The sequence below is a fragment of the Eutrigla gurnardus genome (genome assembly GCF_963514095.1).
Source record: "Eutrigla gurnardus genome assembly, chromosome: 8".
Classification (NCBI taxonomy): Eukaryota; Metazoa; Chordata; class Actinopteri; order Perciformes; family Triglidae; genus Eutrigla; species Eutrigla gurnardus.
This window is the reverse complement of record NC_139922.1, coordinates 6,461,976-6,479,894: the sequence shown is the minus strand read 5'-3', so window position 1 is coordinate 6,479,894 and position 17,919 is coordinate 6,461,976. Positions and strand designations below refer to the sequence as shown.

The 17,919-nt window shown below is 43.0% G+C and overlaps 1 protein-coding gene across 1 annotated transcript in view; it reads left to right on the top strand.

The window, feature by feature from the left end:
• Positions 1-17,919, top strand: part of LOC311016637 (ERC protein 2-like) — a 147,562-nt gene that overhangs the window by 110,254 nt on the left and 19,389 nt on the right. Inside the window, exon 20 of the mRNA XM_084014475.1 lies at positions 2,221-2,279. Coding sequence (XP_083870601.1) covers positions 2,221-2,247 — 27 coding nt within the window. The 3' untranslated portion in view covers positions 2,248-2,279. The remainder of the gene's footprint in view (positions 1-2,220; positions 2,280-17,919) is intronic.

The following is a 17,919-nucleotide window of genomic DNA, read 5'->3' as shown; positions in this document are numbered from 1 at the left end:
AAGAAATTATTATTAGGGTGTCTGGGAAATCTTGTTAAGAAGGGAATAACAAAATGTCTATAAAAGGGAACTGTGATAGCTCAACCATTGTATGCAACATTGAAATAAAGTCTAATTGTATTCAAAAGGGGACAGCAATAGAAATAGATTACCAGTGACAGCTGATTATTATTAAGGTAAGTTGCTTTCCCTCTTGTGTCGAGCACACGCGTTTGAAAACCAACAGGCTGTTGACAGAGGTCAGCCAATCACCTCGTGGCTTTTCCTCATATCTGATCTTTGACCTCATGGGGATGTTCGGCAGAGGTCAGGGTAAGGCCTCCAATGTGTGTCTGTGTCCATGTGTGTGTGAGTGTGTGTGTGTGCACACTGCTGGGGGATGTCAGGTCACACAGTCTGGATGTCATTGAAGTTCCTGAGGTGAGACTGTTTTCCATCCAAACATAGGACTCCTTTAATCGTCCTCTTTCAAATGTGATTAATTACTCTATTTGGGGTTTTTTTCTGCAACGTTGTTCAATAGCTCTTTTTACTGCATCTCTCCTCATCATCTCTCCATTTTTATAATATACTTTTGCCACCTTTTTCTTTTTTAATCATTCATCTGTCTCTTCTTTTACTTCACTAAAAAAGTTGTATTTTCTTCACACTCACATCCTTTCTCTCTGTGCCTCCCCGTCTCCTTCATTCTTCCTGCAGTCCTTTCTCCCTCCATCTTTCCAATTTCAAATGTCCAAATGTGGCCAGTGGTTCTGTGCGTTGCCTCGTGCAGGAACACCACTCGAAGGATGATTGATGATGATAATGATAATGATGATGAAGAGGGTCTGCACACTCACCCTGTAGACCACAATGCCTTTCCAAGATACTGCTAGTGCCACGAATAACATAACAGTGACCACACATGCATTTCTTTTTCATTTGATTTTGCATTTGCTCAAACACAGACACATACACACCACATGAATAACCAACTGGCACGTTTAAGACATTTAAGGACAAATGCATGTGCTAGAATAGTGGACGAATAAACACAGAATGTACTTCAAGGTTTTCCAAGGAGCCAAACCGCATGCCATTCAAAGCTCATTGCTACGGTTAGTGGGTCCATAGCAATCCTCTAACTATACTCCCTATCCTCTACTTAATGTGTGATTGACTTTGTCTGAGGAAAGGTGAAATGTAATCAAAGGAGACAAGCCCAGAAAGTGGATTTAGCCTCTTGAGATGCATCCCAGGTCTGTGTCTTAGCATGGAGTATGTGCAGTGTGACGGGCATGTTGTGTTCATGTTGTTCTTATTTAGCCGTGCCAGCACTGCTGCCAGATACTTGGCAGCAGCCTTGGAAGGAAATAGAAAACAGCAAGTGTTTATCAGAGACACAATTATACAACCTTTTCTTTTGGGTTGTTGCTTTCTTTTTTTTCTGAGCCTTAACATGCTGCCTCCTTCAGGTTTATGAGAAGTAGCATATGGTATTTGGCCTGTTTGTGTGTATGTGTGTGTGCGTTAAACCTGGCAGAATGAGTGGTTATAAGCTTGGCTCTGTTTACAGGGCCTGTCACAGCCATTAACCGCATGTTAGCATTTAGCATCTAGCTTGTTCCATTGAAAGGCCATGATATCTGTAGCTTAGCTGCTTATGTGTAGCTTACTAAGTTTACCAAGCTTGTCACAACCACTCAGTCCAACCAAAGCAGCCGTGGATTGCAGCCAAGGCCCTTGTGTTTTTTTGCTCTTGTGTAGCATAGACTCAACTTTGCCGTACCCTAGTTTAGCATTATGCAGGCAAGAGCTGTACATAGTGAGCTGCCAGCTCATGCTAACCATTGTAATGTTAGTGTCTGAGTGAATTAGCCTTCCTGTTAGCAGGGCTCTTGTCTGCACAGTCTCAGCCCCGAGGAAGCCCCTTGTGTGTTTAGTTATTGGTTCCTAACAGTCACATTGAGGAAAGCATTTTATGATAGTATACGCAGCTTTTCTGAATGAGGAATATTAATAGCATTGTTCTGATTAGAATTCACAGGGGGTTAGGAGGACGAGACTCTACTTGTAAAGACATAACCAGTGGGCGTGATGTTTGTACATGAAATACTTTGGTCTAAAATGAAGCAATTTTCTGCCACATACATGCCATTTTTGGAGACTTTGTACATAAAGTGCTGATGGTTAATAGACTGAATATGATGATGATGATTGTTTTCCATGTTTTTCTCACAGGACGATGAAGAGGGAATATGGGCATGATGACCATCGTCATGGAAATTCATTCGTCCACAGTGAGTTTTTATTGAAGTGCTATTGTTTCATTTTTCTACTAATCTTAGAATTAATGCACTCGTTTTCAGGATGTAGTACTGCATATCAGCTCCAGATACTTTTATGATCTTCCCCACAATAGACTTCTTTAGTGGGATCGAGTAACCATTAGCCAGGAACACTGATGGCACCGCAATAACCACAGCATTACCCAACTCTGACAGAAGAGAGTGAAATAGAATCCGGCTCCTTTTCCTATTTTTTATGAATTTCAGTCCACTAAAGAGCCTCCGTTGATTCAGACGTTTACGGCTGCTTTTCTATGAAGTGCTCATATGCTGGTTGCGTGCACTCTGTGGATATATAGGTAAAAGTGTGGTATTAGACCAACACAAACCCAGCAGCCTAATGTGAGCGTACCAGGGTCCATAGGTGATAAAAACGACACAATGAGAAAAACCAGAGATGGACGAGTCTGTCTCTCCCCGCCTCATTTTTTCAGTCGTTGTAAAGTTTTACCACGCCACCCCACCCTGTTGTGTGCCAGTGTGTGGGGTAGTTAATTACACTACAACAGAGAACAGTCATGAAGCTTTTTTTTTTAAGGCTGCAAGCTGAAAAAGCATAAAATGAAGAATGCAGAGTCATAAAGGATAATTTCTGTTTTGGGGGTTTTATATCGAAGCCCCCCATAGACTCAGGATGCCTTTGAACGCGGACATGCGGAAAGAGCTCTGCACAGGGAGCTTGATGGTTTTGCTTGGAGCTAATATATGTTTGTGTAAGACAAAGAGAGACAGAGAAAAATGTATTTGTAAATGTACAGATGAGAGCTAGAGAAAGAGAGAAGAAAATAGAGGCAAAGGAGAAGGGTGCTTATGTATTTATGTGGGAATGAGACGGGGAGAAAACCAGACAGCATTGTATACTCATAGTTTCCAGTGCATCTCATTCTTTTCCTCCAGTAATCCACAGGTGGACCATCACAAGAAGACTCTGTCTTTAACCTCAACGATTTAGTAGTTGTGCACTTTGCCCTAGTGCTGCTTTTGGGATTAAGAGTCATGAAGCAAATGGTTTGTATTCCTGTAGTGTAAAGCTTTAGTGTGTTTAGCTATGGTGTTTGTGTGTGCATTTGCAAGTCTGTGTGTGTGTGTGTGTGCGTGTGTGTGTGTGTGTGTGTGTGTGTGTGTGCAAGAGAGCGTTGCTGAACTATACAGTGCCGGAGCAGCCCACATAGCCTATAATCCAGTCCATGTGTGCTGAGAATGCAGCAGTGTCAGGATTCACCGTAATGAAACAGACCACACTGCCCCCTTTCTCCCTCTCTTTCCATCGCTCCATCTTTTTCCATCACCGCTGTTCTTTCCACCTCCCTAGATTTTCGCTTGCCCTGCTCTAACGTATATTCCTGCAAGGTAAACCTAGAGCTGGATCCGTGACTCGCCTTCCGCGTCTCCAATATCTCCAATCAGATATCATGATGGTGTGTATATACACGGGTGTGTGTCTCTGTATGTGTATATTGGTGCTTCTTATCCCAATTTAATAGAATAAGCCAGGCACATTAGCCTTTAGCACAGAATGGTGTTGTGGCTAGTGATATCAGCACTGCCCATCTATCCACTGCTGTTATTCTGGCAGTGCACAATGCGAGCGCAGCTAACGTGTATTAGCCATTCTCAATGGGAGAACAGATGGGAGCCATTTAGCGGTGTGTAGCTACAGCGCAATAAGGCCAGACCTAATCCCCATATCCTGTCCCTGAGTGAGCCCTCCCTAATATGAGCAAACAGAGATGACAGCAGCGATAGACAAATAGCCAGGGATCTGTGTCCATGTGTGTGTATCGATGTCTTTGCAGGCATGTGTGCTTTGATTGGTGTTCCTTATGGATAACCTTGACTCCCAGTGCTCGGCTTCATTTTGAATTCCACACAAACCTAAGTGCTGAGTTTGAGTTGGCAAGTTGAAGTCCGGAGATCCCAGGTGTGGATGTGTGTTGGTTCGCCATGGTCCTCTCGGAAAGGACACTGGCGCTCTGATTGGCTCATTGTGGTTGTGTATGTCCTGCTGTTGATTACAGGGGTTTTGTTTACCCTCTTGGCCTCCCAGACCCCCCCTCTAATGAAATAAGAATGTCCTTTTGGACAGGGAGCACAAGAGAAGGGGGTTGGAGGAAAAAGTGAAGGAGAACATGGGGCCAAAAGAGTGAAGCAAAGTGGGGGGAAGAGGTTTTCTGGAAACATTATGCTTTTATCCCACCGTGAAGTTATTTGTACTGAATGAAGCGAAAAGAAGCTGAGAGGCTTTCCAAGTGGGGACAGAAATATGTTTGTGTACGAGCGTGTGTGTGTGTGTGTGTGTGTGTGTGTGTGTGTGTGTGTGTGTGCACGTGCAAGCAGGAAGGAGTGAGGCCTTGTTCAGGTTAAAACAAGTCAAGAAGATGGCTTTCATTTGCCCATGCCGTGTTAGCACTGGATGCAGTATTTGTAAATCTACTTGTGTATGCAAGTTTCCAACTTTTGAGTATGTGTGTCTCAAGTACGTCCAGAAAAAGGAGTCTAAGTTCAGTGGGGAAATGAAATTGGGCAGCAGAGTCTCAATCCCATTTAGTATTAGAATCAGAGCCGACGTTTTCCCTGTACATCTCTATTCTGATGACATTGCAGTGTTCCTTCGTGGTTTTCAGTCCCCTTGAAGGAGCCCAGTAACATTTGTTTTGATTGTCAAAATGCTTGATTTTATGATCATTTTGGTTTGCCTTTTGATTTTGAGTAGGATATACTTTAATTTGCAAGATATTTTTGATTTAAATCTGTGTCCCGTTTTCTTTAAGGCAACAGGATTTTTTTTCAGATAGTTAATTCCACTTTGTACAGTCTACAAGAGATACTGCAAACATGGAAATACAACTCAAATCTGGTGCACAGACATATTGAGACAGAAAAGCACGACGTGCAGTTTTTATCAAAGTCATTGGCAAGTTTGCCCGTATAACAGAGAAAACTAGAAATGATATTGTTTGGACTTACTAGAATAATTCATTATCTTGGAATTCAACCAGGCGTAAATGAGAAACATACAGACCTATAGTAAAAATTCAATATTGATTTTGTAAACATGTTTATTGATAATGTCAAAGCCATGGAATGCACTTGTCTTTGTACTGTAATTATGTTGATGTTGTTGCCATTTGGCAGATTACTGTGTGGATGACTGCCTTGCTAGTAGCGGTCAGTAACACAGGGCTGGTTGTGGTGATCCTGATGTGCATGCTTTATTAATATAAAGCCCTGCAGCAGTTGAGATTACTCTTCTTTGTGTTCGCCTTTCTTCACTTTAATGTAACCAAACCAAACACCCTCACAGCGAATAGAATTTAAATTGGAAAAATGAAAACATGTCAGTATTGACTGTGGGAAATTACTCAACCTTTCAGTGTCTACAATTTTATAATTGGGATGATAGCAGTAAAAGCTCAGACGTGTCTGTTTTTAATGCCACCTTGTTCACATTCCTTTTAAGAGTAAACAAAATTAAAGAAACTGTGAAAGAACAGTCAGCCGGCGGCATCTAAAATGGTCGAGCCAGCCGTGCCACTTGTTCTGCACTGCGTGCCAGAATGGATCTCCAGTGTAAACAGCTATCACCCCATGCATTAATTACTGTAAGCTGATGCCACATATTTTTACAAAGTGCCTGGAGAAATATCTGCCCTATGTAATTAATAAATACATTGGTTTCACTCTGGATTCTCCAGATAATCAGGAGTAAATACAACACAATGGTTTTGTGTGTGTGTGTGTGTGTGTGTGTGTGCATATTGGTGCGTGCACATACATACTTACTTGCCTGTGCATTTGGATGTTTGGATAAGTATCTTCTCTCACGTGTGTCGCTGTGCTGTGCAGTGTGTCTTTGGTGACCAGTGAACCGCAGCTCTGAGGTCAGTAGAGGTGTCTGACCGAGGCCATCCCTCAGCCAGCTGTCAGCGTCATCAGTCTGTGAGGTCAAAGGTGGTTTCACCAGATTGAACCTGAGTGGAGTGAAGTTGATAACTCTGCAACACCCGAGAAACACCATTTGAGTGGGCTTATTATTGTATCTATTTCAGTCAATCCTGAAACAACACCTGAACTCTCTTCCTGTGAAGGTGCATCATGCTGCAGGTCTTGTTTTATATCATTCCCATTTACATCTGATAGCACAAAAGTCCAAGATTCTTAAATGCTGCAGTAAATAAAAGAAGAAAAGTTGTTTTGTTGTGAGGTGAAAGATTCTCGGATCAGACAGATCACGTTCTGCAGGTGGAATCAGACAGTGCGCCACATTGCCCGATCAGACAGACATTTTTCGCAGTTTTCTGCACATTTCTTTTTTGTTCTTGTTGCTAGGCAACCACATAATGTGTGCTGCTGTTTGCTTAACACAAACCAGTACAGTTTAAATTAATTAAAAACAACCTACCGCAGATCTCAAGACCTGCACTAATTGGCCTCCAGGCCTCCTTTTTCTCTTCATATTTTGGTAACAGCAGTTACATATAGTTCTGAGTATCTAACACGAACATGCGCTCAAGATGTTGGGTGCTTTTTTCAGGGTGCTGTGAGGTGTGAGGTGAACAAAAATGTGAGGTGCAAAGAGCTGAAAAAATGTGAAGGTACTCAGTAACGCAAAACGCTTCACTCTCATTGAAAATAACTACCCAAAGCAGCCCCAGGCTGCTACAACACTCTGTCTGATCAGGGCCTTAATCATCTCAAATATTAATTATACTGTAGCTTCATGATTAATTTGACAATGATGTATCGCTGTTTTCAAATGCCATGCAAATGATTACCTTTAACTAGGTGAATGAAGAGCGGTGATAGAGTTGCTTTGGCACTGTCGGTGTATGAAGCTGTAGACAGACGGGATCCAGAGACGCTTCTTCAGCCCCAGAAGACAGAGGTGGGGTAGGAGGGAAGGAAGCACTGGCGGACAAGTTTATTCCTGTTTTTTTGTGGTTTTCTTGAAGTCGTATGCAGGAGAGGACAGTTAGACACCTGATGTGCGGATCACAAGGCAGTTTGTCTGAGTAAGCTTCCCTTCCCCACCCACAACACACTCATTACACACGCAAAGACATGGCCACACACACAATCGCCTTTTTACAATTCTGCAATGCTGCAAATGGGCAGGATCAAATATTTGGGTTGTGTAATTCTACTTCTCTGATCAAAGGAAAATCCCCACTCATCTCTCATTGCTTAGCCATGCAGTGGAAATGTATATGTGTGTGCTCATCTCATCAGAATAGATCTAAGCAGTTTTGTTTGGGCAGCGCACAACCAACTATCTGAAGAACTTAGCAGCCACTTAATTGATTAGTCGAACCTCAACCCAAACAGCTATTCCTTTGAGAGTGGAGCACCGTCCAAACACTATTTCCTCGAGTGGCCGGCCTTTTTCTAATCCAAGCCAACCAAGTGGGCCCAAAATGGGATTTGTCATACGGCCGCTGATGTTGGCCTGAGTCAGCATCCCCTTGCAGCCACAGTGGGCCGTGAGCCCAGACATTATCACCGGTTACACTGTCCAGTGCCCAGTTGCACATTTTAAAATGAGTTTTTATTTAATATTTCTCAAGGCTTTCATTTTATTAGCAGTTTAGTTCCAGTTTTTTTTGGTGAAGTATTAACTTTAAGGCCAGATTACAGTAAACAATTTAACAATAAGCCAGATAGGGCATTTTAAACTTTTTGTCAAGCCTGTCATGCAACCTTTTGAAGATTGTATTGTAAACTGTATGGTCGACATCCCTTATTCAACGACTAACCTCAGTGCTGCCTCTCGCTCATCCTCAACTGTGCACTGCTGAGTGCTCTGACCTCACTAGCTTTATTAAAGCATTATGCTACAATGTGGTAGTTAAGTGTTTTTCCCAGTCATTGTTGTTGGGGTTTTCAGTTCAAGTGCACAAACACGCCTGCCAGAAGACAATAAGCACTTACTTTTCTTTCTCTGGTATGTAATTGAAATGACGCTGTAGTGCTTTCTCATTTATGACCACTAATTCACTGGCTCAGGTTCATAAACTCGAACATGCTGCAAGTACTCTACCATTAACCCTCAACATGGCTTTGTCCTGATTGGCTGGGCATATTCATGCACATTTACATGGTGAGGATGTGTGATTATCTTTTGAATCATAATTATTGAGACATTCAACGTTTGTATGTATGGTATGTCTATAAGCTGAAATACTTTTACTGAACCACCTCATCTCCCCCTCTCTGTCTGAACATGCCAGGTGTGATTCAGGCTGTGTCTGTAAACTCCTCTCTGGTTGTGCAGAAATGGCTCAGCCAGCCCACAGTCATAAATCAGTGCACCTCAAGCTGTCGCTATTTTTCATCTCTCTCACTCACCTTCCCTTTATTCCCCCTGTTTGACCATTAATTAACTATCACCATTGCGTTTTCACATCCCATAGCCACATGATACATCCAAATATTTTATGCATATCATAACATTGTAGTAGATCTGTGTGATGTTGAGGTAAAAATGAAAAAAAAAAACATATTGATTATTTCAATATCCAACTTTAACTGTGCAGCCAGGGAGAGAGAGTAAGAGAGAGAGAGAAAGAGAGAAAGAAAGAACGAAAGAAAGATCAAGAGAGAGAGAGAGCGATTGGCAGGATTATAAGGGTGTTTTTTGAGCTTATTGAGATGGCAGCACACAAAAGCCCTTCCCTCCGGTGAAACTTGCACCTGGGGAGACACCGGTGAGCAATTGCATGCATTTCAGTGTGTGCGTGATTGAGAGCTCGAGAGCGAGATCATTGTGCATACGAGAACCCTCAGTCAGATCCCCTGTTCAAGACGGATTACATCCCAAAGAGAAAGTCTGAACATCCACAAAGAGGCACTGATGGAGGGAGGTGGAGGGATTTGGAGAGAGCGAAAAGTGAACCACAGCCCTTTGACTTTAAACCTGTTATTTTCCTCAGACTTCCTGTGCTCTCTCTCTCTCTCTCTCTCTCTCTCTCTCTCTCTCTCTCTCTCATACACACACACACATACCAAAAAGACTAAAAATACCACACAGCCTCAGATCTTGGATTAGACCTGTGTTGTTCCCCAAACGGTGTTTTTAACATGTAGACCCGTCCCTAGGCTGCCAATCATAGACAGAGCTACTGCTCCGAGGCGGAGGGAGATAATCAAGGGCAGATAGAGGGAGGAGGTGGTGGGAGGCGTGTGGAGGGCTCGCTACGATCTAGAGGACTCACACCTGCTGAATTTAAAATAAGTGATACTTGATCACTATTGTACTCACTTAAATGATGTCACACCCTGCAACGTACAGCACTTGTGATGTCTCGACTCAAGCACCACTGTTCTCACACACACACACACACACACACACACACACACACACACACACACACACACAGAGACATAAATTGCCTAATAGAAAGCAAACATTTATGATCAAGATTGACACCTACAGAAACACTGTGGCGGAGAAATAACACTAAATGTATTTTAATAAGTAATAGCAGAAGGAATTTCACTATTTTCTTTCCTTATTCTAGAAATGCCAGAGCTGCTATCGGACACTCCTTGTAGAATTGAAGGGGAAAACTAACAGGAATTTACCTGTTTCCTCCCGCTGAAAGTCATCCCAGTGCAGAGTCAGTGGAGAGGCTTCATAACGCAGGCTATCGTGGAGCTACTGTAATAACATCAACAACCTTTGGACTGCCACTCAACATTAAGGGCTGCCCACTAATTAGGCCTCGTGTAAGAGTAGGCTGCAGTTTATTTCTCACGCTAGCCCAACACTTTCTCAAAGGTCGTCGACGTCAGGGAAGCTTGTAAAAAGCAAGATGTGCTGTCTTGCTATGTTCCCATTATTGATGTCCTGCAGTGTAATTATTTATGGCTCTCTTTTCCTTAAAAATAGGAGTTAATGACATTCCATATCTGGGACTTATTCAAAACCTGCATGTTTGTTGAACTTAGACCCAAAATGGGTCCCAGGCCTAATGCTGCAGGGTACCCATGTGACATGGGTTGTAAAATGTTTTAAAGCCCCTGAGTCTTGGGGCCACAGAATAACTTCTCATTTGGGCCCCACGTTGAAACAAAGTCATTCCAACACAGCTCAGCTTGTTGGGCTGAGTAGTTTTCAGCTTGGTTGTGTTTTCCTGTGAAACCTTAGTATTGGATGCCAGAGTGGCCTGCTCTGTCACTAGATCACTAGACAGGCAGATTAGTGCTGTAGCTGCTCTGTCTGTCCCTCACAGATTACTGTATGTCACTGCTATAATCCTTGTCATCAAACCAATGGGTTGGACTACTTTACAAGGTGTATTTCCCATACATGTATGCACTTATGCTCACATGCATGCAGCTTAGACGTGCAGTAGAACTCTCCCTCCCTCCCTCCCTCTCTTATCTGGACCCGTGGAAAAGCCACACTTGTATGATGACATTCAGCACAGGATTAAAGCCCGTGTAAGACCCTCCTCAGTTTACACCGCCGCTGCCAAAAGGGGATCTATACAACCACACACTCTCATGCAACCCTGTACACACACTGGCAGAGTCACAACTACAAGAGCACGCACGCGCACACACACACTGCAAGCAAGCAATCACAGACTTCAGTGTGCACACACACATCCATATACCCTTGTAGCTAAGCATGTTGCACTCTAGTTAGACCAAAGGATGTCTATCTCCTTAACAAACACAGTCATGCACACACACCACATACCTGCAACGCACATTCACACACTTGACATCCTTTACTCTCCCACATCTCGCAACCATCATCCTAGCTCTTCATCTCTGAAACAAGGGTATCCTTGCCAGGAATGAGCCCAGACACCAATCCCCTCTGTCTGCACACACACACACACACACACACACACACACACACACACACACACACACACACACACAGGAATACAAACTCATATACAAACAAACATGGTCAGGACCTTAGTTAAGCTGCTGTGTATCTAGGTCACATTGTGTGTATGCTGTGCTTTATTTTTTGTGCATACCTCAGGGGGGTTAGTTGGTTGGATCTGGAGAGGATTCTCATTGGAATGTGTTCTGATTGGGCTAGACAGCGATCCTTTTCTGATTGGTTGTTTATCCCCAGGCTCCGACTCTGGGGGTTGCTTTGAATCAGTGCATCTCTGTCACTCCCCCTCCATTTATTTCTGTTTCTTCCCTTCTCTCTCTCCATCTCTATATCTGGTAGTGTGCCGCCGGCTGTGTGTTTGATGATGGAGTCTGTTTTAACGGGCTAAAGCAGAACCATCAGTGGGCCTCCTTTGTGTTTCTGCCAAGCCATCCATGTTCAAAATGGAGACGGTTGCCCACAGTAACCAGGTGCTAAGTGGTCAGTCAGACTATGCTTAATCCAAAGAGTTATTGTGTGATTTACAGAGTCACATTAAACTGTAGCTATGTCGGTGTGTTGCATTAAGCACCTCATTTACATACATTACATACTCTACATACACAGACGAGACATACTCTACATACACAGATGTAACCAACAAACTGCACACAGTGAAGTAGTTCATTTCCTGTAGCACAGCTTGTTTTTCAGTATTTTGTACCTTGTGGTTGTTGAAACTGTTTCCATACAACACGTATGCAGTATTTGAGACTGATTGGCATTGCAATCCTGTATTTGCAGGCAAAGCAATCTCCTACTCCATTAGTGGAGCGGTGAAAAAAACTCAGTGCTTCAATTTCTGTGGGAATCGATACAAGCTTGATTGGCTCTTGGCTGGTCGTCACCCGCATTTACTTTGAAGTTGATATTTTCTCAACTTTTCCCTGTTGTGCCATTGGGCTCCTTATAAGTCTCTGTAACTCAGTAGGCGGCACTGGGCTGCAACACCAGGTCTCCTTCACAGTAAATCGCATGTATGGTTAAAGTAACCACAATATCCCAGTTCATTTCCAGCCAAAGGCCCTTCTCTCTCTCTCGTTCTCCCGTTTCCACCAACCTCTAATGTCACCATCAATAAAGGCAAAACATGGCAGTTTAGAGTTGTCAACTCTGCATCAGGATCTCTGAGCGAAGAATGAGTTGAAGATTACAAATCTGACCAAATATTTGATGCCAGATTTACTTGAGGGTTTAAATTCTCAGAGCGGACACATTTTGGGAAATGTCAAAAAAGTACTTAGGTTTGATACCCACTGTTATTTGCATCATGTCTGTTCCCTTAGGTAGTGATGCTTTTTATGTATTCGTTTTTTAAGATATTTTATTCATATAATTTGTCTTTACCTATAATGCAAAAAGAAAGACATGGAAACAGTAAAACGAAATAAAATAAACAAAATACCAGTTGACTGAAAATATGCACGTCAAACTGTACGATAACTGAAATGTCAGTAAAGTGGATTGAGGCTGAAAAATAGTGTCCATGGACCCAAGAGAGGTTGAGGAAGGCTCAAGTGGAAGGCTAGAAAGCTGTAATCCTGGGGGATCAAAGTAGTATTTAATAAAAAGTGTACAGTTCCCAGGTTGACTCTCCTAATATGTTGGATAAAGGGTCACCAGATGTTAAAAAACGTGGGATGGTCATTGTACAGAGAATTCCAAGTTTCTTAAAGGTATAGACAGGGAAGCATTTCATTAAGTCATTTAAAGCAAGGAGGTGTTTATCTTTCTGATGGTTTGATGATTAATAATTCCCTCAAAATGTTAATGCTGACTGCATTATTTAATTTACTTCTACTGCCATGACAAGACCCCAAAAATATGACATCCATCCATTCATCAACTGTAACTGCTTATCCTAACCAGTGTTGCGGGGGGCTCACTGAAGGCCCTCATTAACCATCCTGTGACAACCACCCTGATCTTTCAAATCACTGCTGTCACCCACCTGCAATTACAAATGTTTTGAACTGTACACCAGGTGGCGGAGGGTGGGAAAGAGAGACAACTTACTTTAACACCAAAAGCAGAGTAGAGCATGGCAGGATAAAACCTAACACCAGTCATCAATAGATGCCATTGTACTTTCGCTCCACTCTAATATCCTATCCAGGAGTGGCCTAGCCTGTCAGAGTGTGTACGCAGCAAGGCTTCAACCCTGCAGCTAAGGGATTAGCTCCACTGCTGGGTGGTCCTCCTCCTACTGATGTCAGAACAGCATTACCGTTTACTGCACACTCATTCTAGGTGTCAGGATTATGAATTGGGTCAGGTCACCGAGGTTTGTGTCTGACCATTGTAAATGTGTTGCACTTGATTTTAACACATTTTACATGTTATAGTTGTTTCCATGAACCAATGCTCAGAGAAAAGGATCATGAATCCTATGACTTTACGGCTGTTGGATTGAATCCCCAGTCTCTTTGGGAAGACTTGGCTGGGAAAATGGGTTTTTCTTGAACTCTAGCATTATACTCAGTGGCCACCATTCAAAATCCGTGGTTGTGTTATGCCAAAGTAAGACCAGAACTGGCAAAATTGAAATTTACTTGCTTGCTATGGCAAACAGCGAGTGGGACGGGAAATAACGTGAGCAGGGTTGCAAGCACAAGCCAGTTTTCATCAGCACCCCACACGTTGAAAATGATCCATGTCGTTTTCAAACATTGTATTTACCCCGTCTTTATACTCACTTTCAGCCATGCAGATGGTTCTGGCTGAGGCAAAACGTAGTGCCTTTTGAATGAAAGGGCATTCTCACTCGTTCTGTGAATTTACCTGGGTGTGGATAAGGCGGTTCAATCCACAAGAGTAGGTGAATGACACAGCTGGGAAGGTGAGGAAGGTGTTGCCGGCATTAGCAAAGTGTCTGGATGAATTACAGGTTAGAAAAAAAGACAAAGGATGGTGTGTGCTGTGTGTGGTGAGTGTGTGGTCTTAGTCATTGGTTTGTCTCTCTTCTTCGGCCTCCATCCTTGAACTCATCACTCTTGACTGGTTAATCTGGTTGTAGCGAGGACAGAGCACCGGTTGGCATTTCTCACTCGTACATAGGGACACACACACACACACACACACACACACACACACACACACACACAGGCCGAGACCCAGCACATGTTCCCCATAACAGAAATCCCAAAGACAGACAGGTAGTGTGACAGGAGTAAAGCTGTCGGAGGCCTGGCGTTCTCCCCATCCGAAAGGATGGGAGCGGAGGACAATGTAAACACTCTGTCACACACATAAACAAGACCCCACTCAGGTTTCACTGCAAAGTTATAGGGAACTAACCCTCCCTTTTATAGAGAAAGTATTTGTGTAATTTGTTTATGCAAGATTCCATAGCCCTAATGGGGAAATGGCTTTTTCGACATCAAACTACACCTGAGTTCAATTTCACGAGCTCTCTCACAGACAGATCGTAAAGATGGCATACCAGAGCGGACGCAATCTGTCTTTCTCTTCTGCGTCAATTGAATTTCTTCCTCTCTCTCAGCCGCATTCTTTCTCTCTTATACCCCCCTTCTTTCTTCCTCTCGCTCCGTTTTTATCTCTCCCTATGAACGATGGCCGCGCAAATCAATTATTCAACAAATACTCAATAGCAGGTGAGTCAAAGCACTGTTGAGGTCATTTGTTACGTTGAGTTTGACGTTAGTTTCATTAGAAGGATGTTTTTTGCAACTGATAATATAAGCTTTAAGTTATTTTGAATTTTGTTTGCAATATCTTTAGATTTATTTCAGAGGAAGAATTTGTCAGCAGGAATACCTCGCTGTGAAAGTATAGTCCTTATTAGTGAGAGCTCTAACCAATAACGCTTGTCTTCTGGGAAAGTGGGAATGTTCTAATACATATATTTGGGTCAACAAAAAAAACTGAAATCCCCCCAAAAATCCAAACGATCACTGCTGAACCTACATTAACCTTATGTTTCGTGCAATGCTAATGGTATTCCCCAGAGAACTATACTGACACATTCACACACTGCACACACACATGCTTGTGTTCATCCGTATCCAGCTTCAGCCTCCTGCCACTTGAGCTGGACACCATGTGTTTAGCAGCACCAACAACAATAGCTAAGCAGGACCTCTTGCACCACAGTGCAAATGAACTGAAGTGCAGGCCTGAAAACAAGACCCAAACATGTGTTTGCTTTCTTTTTGCCTTCTAATTACATATACACATAGTTATTTCTCTCACACAGTGTTTGTGTGTAACGTGTGCGTGTGTTGCATGTCTGTTTCCCTGTTGTGATGCAAGGCTTTGTGTCTGGAACTGTTGTGTCTCACAGCAGGCATTCCATTCAGACTAAGTCCGTTTGCTTAGGTAATAACTTGGCTTACCCATAATTTGTTTGTGTGTGTGTCTGTCTGTGTGTGTGTGTGCACGATCAAAGGAATTACTCTCTTGCATTTTACACATTTGCACATAAAGACAAGTCTGTCGCTTTGAACTTGCCATCCACAAATGAAGGCTTTATTGTCTTGGCCAAGTCTTGTTTCTCTTTCCCCTTTATTCCCATTTCCGTTGCGCCCTCTAAATGGTGAAACTTTGGCTTTTAAAAATGCTTTGCAAAACACTGCCTCTGTGCACCAATAAAGCTCAAATCCACTGGTTAGCATCATTTTCATACTGACCGGCCTCATTGACCTCGTGGGAGGGTCTGAAGTGTAGAGACACGTATACACGCACCACCTGCTAAGAGCATATTTCCCCACAATACCACGGGTCAACCGAGGCCAAGATTGCCTAAAGATCTGAGTTGTTGCTGCCAACTGGTGAGGAGAACACCACACACACACTGAGATTATAGGCCAACAGCTTTATCAGTGATGTCAGCTGGTGTATCAGCTCAGTCAGCCCTAACTCCACCTCATCCTACACACACACATCATCATCTGATGCTCTGATGTCAGAGAGCGAAGGGAGAGACTGATTACATTCTGTGTATTTTGGATGTAGTAGCAAGATGTTCAGAATTAGATTAGACAGTTCCTTTGGCTTCAAATGAGTTTGTATGCCTGCATGTATGAGGTCCACCTTTGTTTTGTTTGTGTGTGTGTGTGTGTGTGCGTGCATGCGCGTGTGTGTGTAGCGTGCGTGTGTGTGTGTGTGGGTGGTTGGAATGAGGCAACATACCGTGACTTTATCATGGCAAAGCAGAAACAGTATTAACAACTGGTGAAAGATGTTTTGTGGACATTTCTCAGATTCCCTTTTGGTGGAAAGAAAAATGGGGAGAGATGAGAGAGAGAGATGGGATGAAAAGGGGGGAGTCAACAGAATAATGAATAGCTAAAGATATTTATGTGGGTTTTAAACTGTGTTGCTGTTCAGTGTTAGCCTCCTTGTAGTCATTCTCTATCATCGCTTTGTGGCAGTTTTGAATTTCCAAACACAGGAAGTGTTGCTTGATTTCCTCTTTCTCTGTGTCTGAAGTGTGTGTGTGTCTGTGTGTGTGTGTGTGTGTGTGTGTGTGTGTGTGTGAGTGAGTGCGTGCGTGCCCGAGTGTGTGTACGTGTATGTCTTTCCCTCTTTTTCTCTCTTTCTCTGTTTCTCTCACTCCCTCTCCCCTTTCGCTCTCACATTCTCACACACATATACAGATGTGGGATAGTTGTTTGCTTTTCTTGCCAAGCAAAAATGCTTTCTTCTCTTTGTGATCCACTTTGGTGTTACCTGACGTGTGTGTGTGTGTATGTGTGTGTGTGTGTGTGTGCGTGTGTGTGTGTGTGTGCGTGTGTGTGTGTGTGTGTGTGCAGAGAGAGAGTGAGCAAGTGCTAAACCCAGCTCCTTGCCTGAGTGCTGCTGCAAAGGCCCAGGTTGACAGAGAGGATTGAGAGTGTCATCCCAGGGATTAAGCATAATGAGTAAGATTGACAGACAAGACAACATTGTGCACTTGCACACACACACACACACACACACACACTTGGAACTTTCACACAGAAATGTACACAGGCAATTATAGAAAGGTGTATCAAAGTGCTGGGATAAGCCCCTGTTTAAACGCATGTGAGCAGGCCATTCCTTCATTGCGTGCCTGCCATTACAGAGAGAACAGGGATTGCCCCTCCTTACTTTCACTCTATCTTATTTTTTTGTCCTGTCTTTTTCCTACTCTGAATCTCCCTTGTCCTTTTTTTTTCGTGTTTCTCATTTGTGTGTTTGTTTGTGCATGTATGATGTGTATATAGAGAGACCACATGTGAGCCAGCATTGTACTCTCTGGTGTCAGGCTCTTCTAGGTTGCTGGGCAACGATGGTAACAGGTGTTATGTTGGGCAGATTGTTGTAACATTTTGGTGTTACCAATAATCTGACCAATTTGGACCGAGTAAATTGCCGTCTGGGCTGGTTGGTGTTGGTCATTTCTTATTTAGAGCTCTGCTCATCCTTCTTATGAAGATCATTTCGAAACCTTTTCATTTTTAAGACTGTCATCCAAACTGCTGACATCATATAGCAGGAGACACAATCATATTTCTAAAATGGCTTAAAACAACCTAGCATTCTATCAATCCCACCATCTACCTGTTTGTCAAGGTTGGGTCCTGAACCCATGTGCCTCATTACTTCAAAGGACCGCTTTCTGTCGGAGGAGCTTGTCCATTTTTAATCTGTAATTGCCAAGTGGCAGCTCACAATCACCGTCCAATCAGATAGCTGCTGATAAGTGTG